The 13,381-nt window shown below is 40.6% G+C and overlaps 1 protein-coding gene across 2 annotated transcripts in view; it reads left to right on the forward strand.

Annotated features, from left to right (window-relative positions):
- Positions 1-13,381, forward strand: part of CEP170B (centrosomal protein 170B) — a 415,026-nt gene that overhangs the window by 360,847 nt on the left and 40,798 nt on the right. For both annotated transcript variants that reach the window (XM_086937908.1, XM_086937909.1), the window contains exons 15-17: positions 45-185; positions 9,040-9,128; positions 9,223-9,316. In XM_086937908.1, the coding sequence (XP_086794034.1) occupies positions 45-185; positions 9,040-9,128; positions 9,223-9,316 (324 nt within the window). The remainder of the gene's footprint in view (positions 1-44; positions 186-9,039; positions 9,129-9,222; positions 9,317-13,381) is intronic.

Raw genomic sequence — 13,381 nt, forward strand, 5'->3', positions numbered from 1 at the left:
CACTGGTTTTAGTATTTATCTTATAAACTGTATTTCTGTTCCAGTTGGTGCAGCACATTCCTGAAGCCAGCCTGAATTATCAAAAGGTTCCTCCTGGATCAACAGCTTACAGAGATTTTGATCAAAACATGAATGATAGCAGAGACGAGGACTTGTCAAAAAGAAGAATGAGGAATAGAGAAGAGGTATTCTCAGTTACTGCCGTTAATTCTTCCAAATGTCTGTTTATTGTATTTATGTAAACGTGGAGCTTTATATGAAATATTACATCTGAGTATTGTACCTTTACACAAAGGGTGTGGTCATACCACCAGTGCCCTTCTATTCTCCCACATAAGATGTTCACACCAGCTTGGGAGCAAACTAGAATAACATACAGAAATAATTTGAAAGCACTGGTTCATTGATGGTCCCTTGCAAGGCCTGTTTCAGTATTCCCTGGTGGTGCTCCATTACCTGTTCCATTTTCTCAGGGTGAGGTGACTGGATATTAAATTAAAAAGTATTCATTGGGTGTGGGTCATATTTTTTTTATGGCAATCAGGTGGATTTTTGCACCATGAGGATTATATCTCGGTTTTCTTCCTTGATTACAATTAAAGTTGTCAATTTTAATATGCGCCATTCCTACAGTTTTGTTTGAGGAACAATGGTTCAGGGGTGGCCTAATAAGGTCCTAAGAGAAGAAAGGCGTAAGATTAATTCACGCTAGGGAGCTAAGGGTGTAGGTACATATAAAATTATTTTATTTTCTTTTTCAACATTTAGCAAAAAAGTTTCAGGTGCTCATATGAGTGACAAGGTGCATAATGTGACACAAGTGAACATAGTGAAAGACGGAATGTCACACAACAGCAAGGTAAAAGACCACATGAATATATACAATGGGGGGTGATATTTCCTTGGGTAAGTCAACGACGTTTCGATCTATATTTATTTTAGATCATCTTCAGGACTGTGGAGCCTCCTGAAATCTGTGGTTAGTGTAGTCCGGCAGGACCGAGAGACTCAATTGGGATTAGGTCGGGCTTCAGCTCGTTTTTCAGAAGAGGTTTTAAATCAATGTTGAGATATGTATTATGGGATCCGGTCAGCGGTTAGTTTGCTATGAAAGTCGCATATTTAGAACAGCTCACCAGGGATAGTTTCAATGATGGGCAGCTCGGCTGAATAATTTTAAAGGGCGGGTCAGTCTGGCTGAGTTTTTTATGGCCTCTAGTCTGTTTATGGGGTCCATATACCGGTTAGGTCGGTCGGGAAGGAGGTAACAACTGTTACTTGCCAAAGGTATACCAAGAATTAATCAAGGCATCTAGGCGGCATCAATTGGAGTCCGAGCGCCGCTAGTGACGCAAGCAGCATATATATATTCATGTGGTCTTTTACCTTGTTGTTGTGTGACATTCCGTCTTTCGCTATGTTCACTTGTCACGTTATGCACCTTGTCACTCATATGAGCACCTGAAACTTTTTTGCTAAATGTTGAAAAAGAAAATAAAATAATTTTATATGTACCTACACCCTTAGCTCCCTAGCGTGAATTAATCTTACGCCTTTCTTCTCTTAGGACCTTATTAGGCCACCCCTAAACCATTGTTCCTCCAAAAAAACATTATCACCCCAGGTTCGCTTTATGGGGTACCCTTGTTTTCAAGATATACCATTCCTACAGTTAGCAATTCTTTGACACCGACTCCAATGTGTTTGGAGTGCATGAGACCAGATCAATTGATCAGTAATCGCACATTGTGTGATTTTGCTATCACTGTTAAAAAAAAAAATGTGTTCCCTATGCATTATTTTTTCTTTTACATTTCAAAATTATACATCATGCCAAAACATGTAGACCAACTCAGTTATTGTGAAAACTAACAAATTGTATTGCTAACAGTGAGGAAAAAAGACTCAGTACAGGAAACCGTCAAAATACAAATTGGATGTTGGTATTGATCCATATTCCATCCATTCATCATTAGTCTCTGATTATTTAGAAAACTGTTCCATGCAGCGCATAAATACATTCTGTAGTGGAAGCAATGCAGTGTTTCATGCAGTGTGTAACAGCCTTTTGAACTGTTTTGAAAGCCACTCGAGAAAGCAGATTAAAATAAGTGAGAACTCCATGAAAAATGTTGTCCAACTAAAGTGGGCTATATGCTTCTATTATTTTGACCCATCCCTGTGATAAAATTGGTCTTCGTCTGACAAGGACCAGTCAGTATGAGAGGAAGGGCTCCAAAAAGAAGAGAACTACAAAATAGAAAAAAAACAAATAAAAATTAAAATTAAGCAATGAAAAATGACAACTTATGGCCCAACAAAAAACTATATAACATAGTGACTAAAATAATCATAAAGGATGACTGTACCATCTACAGTTAGTTGTTTGGAAGTAGCACCTAAACTTGTAACCAGATATCATCGTAATTCCAAAAAGATTAATTTCAATTATGTTATATGAGAAAATGCACTGGCGACTGAAGCAATACCACCTCACAATTAAAAGGTAAACATACAAAAACATTCCTTTGTTACTATTCTATTTCCTCTTGACTTTCCATTACTATTGAAATACCAAAGTTCTATAGAACATTGCAGTTTTCACAGTCCCCCTGTTAGCAATAGACAGCTTACTGGGAAGCACCTCTGTCACAGGCTTGGCAGTGCCTGCTTGGCCCAAAAAACACTATCTATGGTTCCAAGCTAACTTAAGGATGCATCATCAGATGCACTTGAGGCCTCGCATCTAGGGTTTCCATGAGTCACTGATCCGACACATCTATCTTACTTTTTTTATTCATTGTTGGGTCTCGCTAGAGCCAGCGCATGCGCTGCTCTGGCGAGAAATTTAGTTGCTGGTTTTAAAAGTGCTACCTACAGGCTTTTGCCGGCCACCAGCTTGCTATTCTGTGCACAAGCGCGCGTGACATGTACAGCTGCCATCTGGCTTGCTGTAATGGCTCATTAGCCTTACACCGCACGCGCGCGTGAATCTCCTCCCCTCCCCTCCCCTCCCCTACCCTCCCCTACCCTCCCCTCCCCTACCCTCCCCTACCCTCCCCTACCCTACCCTACCCTCCCTTACCCTCTCCCTTCTCCCACTCCCTTCTTGAACTTGCTTTTTTTGGTCCATCTCATTTTCATGGCTCGTTCTAACATTGTACTTTTTGGCATGTTGATGTTGCAACCTTCACGCTGTCGTTCACAGACGACGAACCGCTGCTGACCCCATGGGAGGTCACGAGAGTCGTGCCTGCACCTGTGTTGCTTTGGGATATTTTTTCGCACACCAGAATCTACTCGTTGGGTGAGTAGCCAAGGCCCTCAGGCAGCGATTTCTTGCAGCCTGCCTACAATCCATTGGTGGGAGCTGTTGTACTTTCATGGCTAACTGTTGTCAAACTAGAAACAGCTCAAATTCGAAAGGTAAATGGAAACAAGGCTTCTGAATTTATTGGCAAAAAATATATAGTTATCGCTCAAAATCAAGTCTACGTTGCAGAAACAATGCCAATATACTACGCACAAACAAAACAATTCCCATGCAAGATCCTTTAGTTTAACTTAAATGCTTTATAATACGCATTAGTTATTACACATTAATGAGATTTGCAACACCCACTTTATGGTAGAATTGTTGATTTATTCCTGAGTATCCTTGAACACGAATATAGCCTGAAAAAATTCTTACAGGGCAGCAAATCCTTATATAAGCATTCCTTCTTACAAGAGAGAGTGCTGAATGTACAGATGCTTAGGCACGCTTTAAGTTGCGCTTACAGGATAAAACTAGTCCGTGCCTACCCTATCCTCTCCTATGGGTGCCCTCCAGATTTCACACTCCCCGCGCCCTCCCTCCCCCAACAGCCAGAGCTGCCTACTTTGGAGCTGGGGAACTAAGAACTAGCCAGGTTCCAGTCTCGGCGTTGGCTCAACATTCTGAGGTTCTGGGCAAATCACTTCATATGGCCGTGCCTCCTAGCAAAATCGAACGTGTACTTGTGTACCTAGTTTATATAAAACTTTAAGAAAAACTGAGCTTTATCTGCCTAGCATCAAGCCCAAGTCCTCATGAGCTAGGTTTACTAGACTTCATTCCACCGGGACTTCTTGTTTCCGCTCCTTGGCTTTAATTTGATACATTTATGCCTTCTTGGAGTTGCAAAACATGCTATAAAGGTTCAGTTCGACTGAACCAATTCAAGAAGCACACCTGAAAATATTAAACAGTAAAAGGAAATCTCAGGACTTGGTCCCGGTGCTTGGACTCATCTGTTAACTCTAGTCATTGCATAAACGTGGTCACTCCCGAAGAGTGAAGACAAAAATTAAAACGGGGGAGGGTGGTAGCAGCGTTTGGCAGCTAGAGAGACTAAGTGAAACAGGATATATATATTTTTAATTATTCTTTTTTGAAAATATAACCGGTAATGGAAGACACAAGTTCAGCCCAATTGCTTGTCCGGTGTAACATATTCGCATTCTGACATGAATAATTTGGAGGTAAAGTGAGCGAAGCCAGAGCCCCGGTCTTCTGGTTCCCTGGGACGTGTGGTGTGGGTCAAGTTCCAGCACCAGTAGTGGCACATCCCATCCTGTGATCTGGTTATCCCCCCTTCTTTGTCTGTCAGACTCAGCAAACATCCAGCTGCGAACAACGCCTTGTCAAGCCACCACTGGCGGTGCTGAGGGTACCTTCTATTGCATCGTAATCGCACTTTGAGCCAATAGTGCCCCCAATTTCCACCAGATGCACCATCATTCAAGCCCTCATCACCAGCCGCTTGGACTACAGCAACGCGTTCTATGCAGGAATCACCATACACCTCCTGAAGAGACTGCAGACCATCCAGAACTCAGCGACCAGACTCATCCTCGACCTCCCGAGACGGACCCACATCAACCTTCACCTTAAGAAACTCCATTGGCTCCCAGTCCACAAGAGATGCCAATTCATGATTCTGACCCACGCCTACTAAGCCCTGCACAACCAAGGACCAGCATACATCAACCACCGCCTGAGATTCCATCAACCCTCCAGACTCCTGCGCTACAATTCCTTCTCACTCACACACACTCCCTGCATCCGCTGAAGCCACAGTGGAGGACGCTTATTTTCCTACCTCACCACGCATTCTTGGAACAGCGTCCCTTTCCATCTTTGGGCCTTGCCCTCCCTCCAGGAATTCAACAAGCATTGGCATAGCCAATAGGTCTCGCCTTTCAGACCTTATAAGTATATAGTTATGCAGCACAATATCCTTGGTGCAACAATATTAACTGTTGCATGGCTAAACAGTTATAAGGTCCCAAAGGCGAGACCCATTGGCTATGCCAATGCTTGTTTTATTTTATATTTTATTCGCAGACCAAGAAAGACATTAGAAAAAACATCAGAAATAGCACCAGGCAAAAATAGTAATATGTCCAATGGCCCCTTAAGCAGTCCAACTTGTGTGACATTGATCACTTTAGGGTTCTAAAGTCTTCTACACCCTTGAACAAGGTACAACCAAATGCAGTCTTCTGCAAAATGGAGAACAAAAAAGTGGAGCATTAACAGCATAAGCAGGCAGACCCCCATCTCGCATGGGGTCTTGCAGTGTGTAAACAAACCAGTCTCAAACACACTCACAGGATGAATCACATGGCACTCGGACTTAGATCTTCGCACTTTTATTCTTTCCTATGGAAGTTATCTAAGATTTTTATTGTAGATGTTTTTTATATTTCTGCTTTTATTGTATGATCTTTTTTGTGTATCTTATATGATATGCCTTTGGTAGATCGAATAAAGACAAAGAAAGAAGGACAAAAACAATCGGATAACCTATCCTCATAGCCTGCTTCTCACAGCGTCATACCTTCCCAGAACATCCCTGGTATGTTGTAGGAGTACAAGCCTGATACCAGCTATTAGCTAAAGGAGATATCTCCCCCGTATTGAAATATATACCCTTCAATCTAGCTGCTGGTACTCTAGTGCAGGGAGGCGCGTGACAGCAGTGCAGGGATATAGTGGTAGCTCTTTCCTGGAGCACCTAACGCGCGTGGTAGGGTAGGCAAACCATCAACATCAGGCTAATCCCCTGCCAGGATCAGCGGTGTACCTGAGTTGCAGGAGTAGGGGTAGGGAGTGCCTCCAAAAGTGCCGAAGTCACCCATACTGTCTCCATCGCCAGCGGCACATCACTGGTCCTCCTCTATCAATACTTCACAGTCCATAGCAACCAGAGGTTGTATACCCTAGTCATCACTCCAAGGCTTGCATCTCAGATAGCTGTAAACCATCTTACTTTTGATCCGATGGTGCACATCTCAACACTATGCTTCTTCAAGGTGTTAAAAGGAATAGTCAGGCCCCATACTAAGGTTTATACTGTTTCAGATTTTGCCGCTTTTTCAGCTTCTGGGCGAGCACCAGATGGGACCAGAGAACAGATCTTTGACATGAAGGACCAAACGTATGATCACCTAGTTTCCAGTGCCAACAGAACCTCAGTAGCTGACCTTTGACATTTACTCAGGACTTCAATGTGACTTCTTCACCTACTTTCCTGCAGTGGACACTTGCCCATTTTTTGATCCAACACAGCCTAGCCTTAATGCTGATGATGATGATTATCCTTATTTTTAGATTTGTGCCTAAAGAGAAGAATTTACATTCAATACTTTAGGAAAGTTGTCGCCATATGCTGAAGCTACCGGCCACATGCATCAATGTAAGGTTTTGCGATTCCTTATTTGCGAAAATTAGGGAATCGCAAATAAGGACTCTCAAAACGAGATGCATCAATTTATTCGCATAATTTTTGCGATTCGGTAAAAATCGCAATTTTTACTGAATCGCAAATATTATGCGAATTCTAATTTGCGATTTCGCAATTCCCATTGATTCCTATGGGCCAAAAGGCCCAGAGGAATCAATGGGAAGGCATTGAAATTTTGCGAATTTCAATTAGCGATTCGCAAAATATTAATGCATTCCATGGGTGCAGGGGGGGGTCCAAAGGACCTCCCCCTGCACCCCTGAAATGTATTTTCAAGTGCATGTTTCACACACACATGTCCTAAGGACATGTGTGTGTGTAACATGACAGTGTTTAAAATGCTAATTTGAGCATTTTAATACTTTTTCGCAAATTACCACGAGATTCACCCTCGTGGTAATTTGCACCCCTTAATTGTGAATTCGCAATTTTAAAAGCAATCATGCATTGCTTTTAAGGAATTGCAAATTTGCAATTCCTTAAAAGCAATCGCAGTTTTGGAATTCGCAAAAAATAGCGATTTTCCCAAAAATGTTTGATACATCCCAAAAACCTATTTAGGATTCGCAAACGGACGAATTTACTGATTCGCACCGTTTGCACTTCCTAAATAGGTTGATGCATGTGGCCGTACATCTCTTAAGCCTGTGAGGTGTCCAGCAGTAAGTACAACCTTTGTGCATTATCATCAAGATAGAATTAACATTTAGTCCTTTGATCAGTGTGGTTCTAAAACGAGCCAGCATTCACCTATCAAACACTGCCTACTTCTAAGTGAATCAGTAGCAAACACAGAACAAACACCCTTGTGTATGTGTGCTCACCCATCAATTCAGTTCTGTAATGTTTCAGATTCATTTAACAGAGGAAATCGACTTGACTCCTTTGTAACTTCTTTTTTTATTGACTGAATTTAAGGATAGGGTCAGATGCATCAACCCACTTAGCACTTGCAAAAACTTGTCTCTCACCAAATCACAGGGTTTTCAACCTGCTTAATGGCGATTTTCACATATTCTAAAACCAGTTAATATTTTGGTAATCAGCATTACCATTTAGCAATAGGTTAGCGAATCACTATATAGATTTCGAAATGCATTATGCATCGCTGTTAGGAAGGGATACGTTTGGGCATCCCTTCCAAATGCTGATTAATAAAGCAATGTATCAGTGTTTTGCTACCAAAATCTGGTCGCAAAACATGAAAAAAAAATGTTTGAGACTGGGAATTAGCCCGGCGACCACTGTCAACTCTTAGTCAGACTTTTTTTAAACCAAATTTATTTACTTTAAAGCAGGCTTGTTTGATGAAAATGGGCACATAAAAAACAAAGTACTTGATTTAAATGCGGCAAGACACCATTCCTGTGAGGACATCTGAACATAGTGATTCGCAATTCGTGACCTACCTCATGAATATTCATGAGGTATGTTGGATCGCAAACCATTATGATTCGGAGTTTTGTGAAGTGACCTATTAGTAATTTGGTCCGAAAAGTACTATTGTGACCCAAGTGTGTATAGTACATCTGGCCCACAGACTCTTTTATATTCCAGCCTTGATAAAGTCAATAGTTTTAGCTTTTGTACAGCAAAAGATTTCAAGAACCTAATGCAGTAGCAGCTAACACTTCGAGAACAGATGCACGTTTTGGACAGAAGCAACACATGCTTTTCTATACACATAGGGCAGATGCCCCACGGAGAGCAGAATTGTATGGAAGACTTCCTTCAACACTTCTAGGCACAGTGATAGCAGTGCAGGTTTAAATCATGCCCTGCAACACGACCAGCAGCAGTGCAAACTCTCTCACTCAAACCACAAGAGCAATGATGCATTCTTATAATAACCTAACAACATGTCCTCCAGTAGTGCATGCTTTTCCCCTCATATGAGCAGCACTAGCTCAGTTAACCTTACTTTCAGCTAGTTATTCGTAATCCAAATGGAAACGTGCAGATCGTGCAGCTTGGTGTGAAAAGAAAGTGATACCTGGCACTAAAATGGGAAGTATTTGGTAATTGTATTGACACTGACACCCTTCTCGCTTTGACATGTCATCCAGAATACCTTAACCAACCCAACTTCCAATCGCTGAATCATCCTCTGACCCTCTGCTCCCTGGGGTACAATGGAAGGGAAGTGGGGCATTGTAATGGTCTCATCATTCAGTAGTTAAATGGGAATTCTCTTAAATTTGGAACCGGTAATGTTGAACTGAAAAGTTTCAAAGGCTTTTAATGATGTGACGTTTGTGCTCTCTTTCAGGTAATTTTTGACAATCTCATGTTAAATCCAGTTTCACAACTGTCACATACTATAAGGGCACATACAGAGAATCTTGCTGACAAAATGAAGTAAGTTGTGCTTGTAAAAAATGTCAGTAGTAAATGTCTTTATTTGGTTAAAAATAGGATTTTGAACTAATTGTGGATTTTTGGGTGTTTTCAGGGTTCTATTTCAAAATAAGGAAAAAAGTTGGGAGGAAATCGAAGCTAAAATTAACTCTGAAAATGAAGTGCCAATATTAAAGACCTCCAATAAGGTATTTCATCTTGCAATAAAATGTTATTAGTCGTAATGCTGTTATGGAAATACATTTTGTAAATCCACTAAAGTTTGGAAAGTTGCAATCTTAGTATACAGGAATAGTTTTGAGAGAGACCTAAGAAATGGAGTGCTAACTAAAATGGTATGTTAGCACCGGAGTAAATTATATAAAGTACACTTCTAAGAAGTAACTCAATTATGCTTATCAAGCTTGACCTATTGGCTTGCTTGTTTCAGACCGGTTTTTGGAAGAGGTGTCATGTATACAAAAGTTAATTTTATTGCAAGAAAGATAATGCTGATAAAAAATACACACTTCTTATAATCCTGCATGTGTGTAAAATATGCAGCATGCCTATGACACATAAGTGCTTGGGAAATCCACCTTAGCTACTATTTCATTTATATTACATTTTTACATAGCATGTCTGCACCCGGTGATATTAGTGCACTTTACAATAGAGCATCATATTATATGAGGTAGACAAAAACAAATAATGACCGTAACAGGGTAAGAGGCACAATAATGTAAAAAGCATCACATAATTATATTTGTAAGGCACTTTAGCGAGTTGAGTGTGCGTCGTTCGATTTGTGATGGATACATTCAAAAGCTCGATTATTTACAAAATGAATTCGGATTAGCCAGTGTAAGGTAAGAACAAAAAGATCAGCGTTGTTACATGTCTGCAAAGAATACAAAAAGGGAGGGATAAAATATTAGGAAAACTTTGAGGGAGGTCCATAATGTATATGATTACCCTTGAAATGGATTGTTTCACAACTTGAGAAATTCTGAATTTTGAGGTTTCCAACATGAAGTCTATTACCTTGAACGGTCTAGTTAGTTTCCATATATGTTGAAGTAGTTGGCGAGGTAGTGTGGGTTTTTCTGGTGTACTGCTTTGTGAGCTAGAAAACACTTTTTGAATTTGATCTTAGTTTTGCCGCTGAATGTAAATCCTGTACTCAGTACTACATATCTATATTACCCCTGTTACCCCAGCATGAGTACAACAACAATCCTCTCCCGAAGTGTTTGCAGAAGCAAAGGTGTTGACTAATTTGCTGTACAATTTTTCAGTCGCATCTGTGTTGGTGTTAGGGTTAATGGAACTTCAATGTAGATATTACGTTTTTAGTGGGTGATCACTTTTTCTCACTGCCCTTATTACTGGGAGAAGTGTTAGTTACAGTAGCATGATGAACGGCACCAGAAAATGGAGCACTCCAGTAAACTTCAATGAGAAGTAGACATTAAAGTGTTGATCCACCTTTATTATGGGTTTGACTGGTTACATTTGAGATAAACTATTGAGCTTGAGAAGGACATGGAGATCACATAGTGTCTACATTTTCTTTCTTTCAATGTTTATTTCGGCATAAATGCCATAAAAGAACAGTTTATATACATACAATAAAAACATATTAAAAATAGACAGTGTGGTACATGAATCCATTCTTTAAGAACATTCATTTGTATTAAAAAGCGTGGAACATAAAACCATTCATTAGGAACAATTCATTCATCTTGGAGACAGGTATAAACAACAACATTAGGGTTCATCGGTTGGCCCCCCTATTAATTAATTGAACATAATTTTGACATTTCTACCTATTTACAATCTATAGCCCAATTTTCTTCTTTGGTAAAAAATACAATGCAAAAATCTGCTTACACTAAATACAATAGGTTGGCTTGTGTTGGTCGAAAGAATTCTCAGAGCCTGAGAACAGGATCTCACACCTAACGCTAGATATATTGGTTTAATCCATCTTTTCCTACCCTGGGCATATACTGGGCAGAAAAAGAGGATATGTTGCTCGTTTTCTTTTTGGTTACTTCCACACATGGGGCAAGGTTCGTCTTCCACATGATTTGAAATATTTGCACCGCCAGTCCAGCGAGCCAATGTGGAGCCTGTTTGGAGGTTACCATATCTGAATTTAAAAAATAGAGTCTTTGCTAAGGGTGGTTCTATTTCGTCCAAAAAGGTCTCAAAGGTTGGTTCATCTTTGAAGCTGAGGAACCTTGCTACTAATGTCCCACTGAATGAAGCACTTTTAATCATGTCTGTGATATAGGTCCAAAAGACCCTTTTTACCGTTGTTTTTGAGTTAGGTGGTAATAGGTCGGGATTTTCCCAATAGTGTGTCAGACCTAGATTGTTAAGCCAGAATTTAACATGTTTGAACCAAGATATTACTTTGAAACTATCAAGCTCGATAATTTCTTTAAGCCCATCTCTGTAATCTTGCAACTCGGGTACCTGCCATAGCCTAATCCATAGCAGTAGAGGGCGTAAAATAATATGATGGTCCGTTCTACGAAAGTTTAAGTCCAATTGAAGGGGCACCAGAGGAGTACTTCTGGGGACTCTGACCAGACTTCTCAAGAAGTTATTATCTAGGACACTGAAAGTGTCTTTCGACCCAGGGCCCCAGATTTCTGAGCCGTAAAGCACTGCAGGCTGTACTTTAAATTTGAAAAGTTCAACTGCAGGAGATACGGCTTTGCTGGTGCTTTGACTTTGCTCCCTGAGAAGGGGTTTTGTATTCTGACAAAATGTCATCTTGCTTTTTTCCAGTTGGGCTTTCCATGAAAAATTGGAATCCAGTGTCACCCCTAGGTGTGCAAAGTAAGGAACCGATTCTAATTTTAAACCGTTTAGAGTTAAGCAGCCTTTATCAGATTTGGTTGGATTTAGGGCCATACACTTGGTCTTTTTCCCATTTATCTCCAATCCTTTCTTGGTACAATACTCACTGAAGGAATTTAAGAGAGCTTGGAGACCTTTTTTTGTCTGGGAAATCAAAATGGTGTCGTCCGCGAATAATAGGGAAGTTACTTTTTCCCCATTTAGCTTGGGGGAATCGTTTTTGCATCCCTCTAAGTATGAAGGAATGTCATTCACGAAAAGTGAAAAAAGTGTAGGGGCCAATACGCACCCCTGGCGTACACCACGCTCAATAGGAATTTTGGGGGTTAGTTCTCCATTTGGGCCCCATCGGACTCTTGCGAAGTTGCCTTTGTGGAGCTCTTTGATTTGCACTATCAAGGTGGTTGGCATCCCTGCTAAACTCAATGCTTCCCATAATAATTTACGTGGCACTAGGTCGAATGCTGCCCTTAAATCGATGAACGCAACATATAGTTGGCCCTTTTTGATCTTAACATATTTCCAGTAAAGGCAACAGAAACGGAAAATTTGATCGATTGTGCTAACTTTGGGTCTGAATCCCGCTTGATATCTACTCAAAATTGCCTTTTCATCCAGCCAATCGTTAACACGAAATAGAATATGTTGTGCATAGATTTTTTGGAGTATATCCATTAAACTTATCGGCCGGTAATTTGAGGGGTCCATCCTGTCTCCTTTTTTAAAAATTAAAACTATTTCAGCTCCCTTCCAACTCTCTGGGAAGTCTAGATTTCGGGATAGCTCAATACACAAGTGATTAATGTAAGGTGCCCATATTTTTTGGTCGTGTTTATACAAATCTCCCGGAATCTTGTCTAGCCCAGGGGCTTTACCAGGTTTGATTTGGCTTATTGCCAATTCTGTCTCTCCTAACGTAAAGTCCAAATTGTCTGTTGGGAGAGCATCGCTTGGGATAACCATATCTGTGGGGGGTTCCTCGTATTTTTTATAGAAGCTGGTGAAGTGGTTTACCCAGGTCTGTTCGTCCAGATAGACGTCCTTGACCACTCTCCCTTGGTGGTTCCCATTCGCTACTAACCTCCAAAAAGCTACGTTATCACGTGATTTTGCTGCACGCAGCAAATCCGCCCATTTCTTTTCCTCCCAAGCTAATTTAGATGCCTTTTGTACCAATTTATAATTGTTCCTAGCTGACTTAATATCAAGAAGTGCCTTGGATTTAATCGCGATTAAAAGTGCCCTTTTGGACTCCCTACAAGCTTTATTGTACCAAGGTTTACTATGAGACAAATTGTGTGTCTTCTGCTGGCTTTTCTTAGGCATCTTGGTGACTAGCAACTTTAGAGCCTCAAAGAATTTTTGGTTTAACATCTTAAAGTGGCTATTATTTCCCTCAT

The sequence above is a fragment of the Lissotriton vulgaris genome, chromosome 9, assembly GCF_964263255.1.
Source record: "Lissotriton vulgaris chromosome 9, aLisVul1.2, whole genome shotgun sequence".
In the NCBI taxonomy this organism is placed as follows: domain Eukaryota; kingdom Metazoa; phylum Chordata; class Amphibia; order Caudata; family Salamandridae; genus Lissotriton; species Lissotriton vulgaris.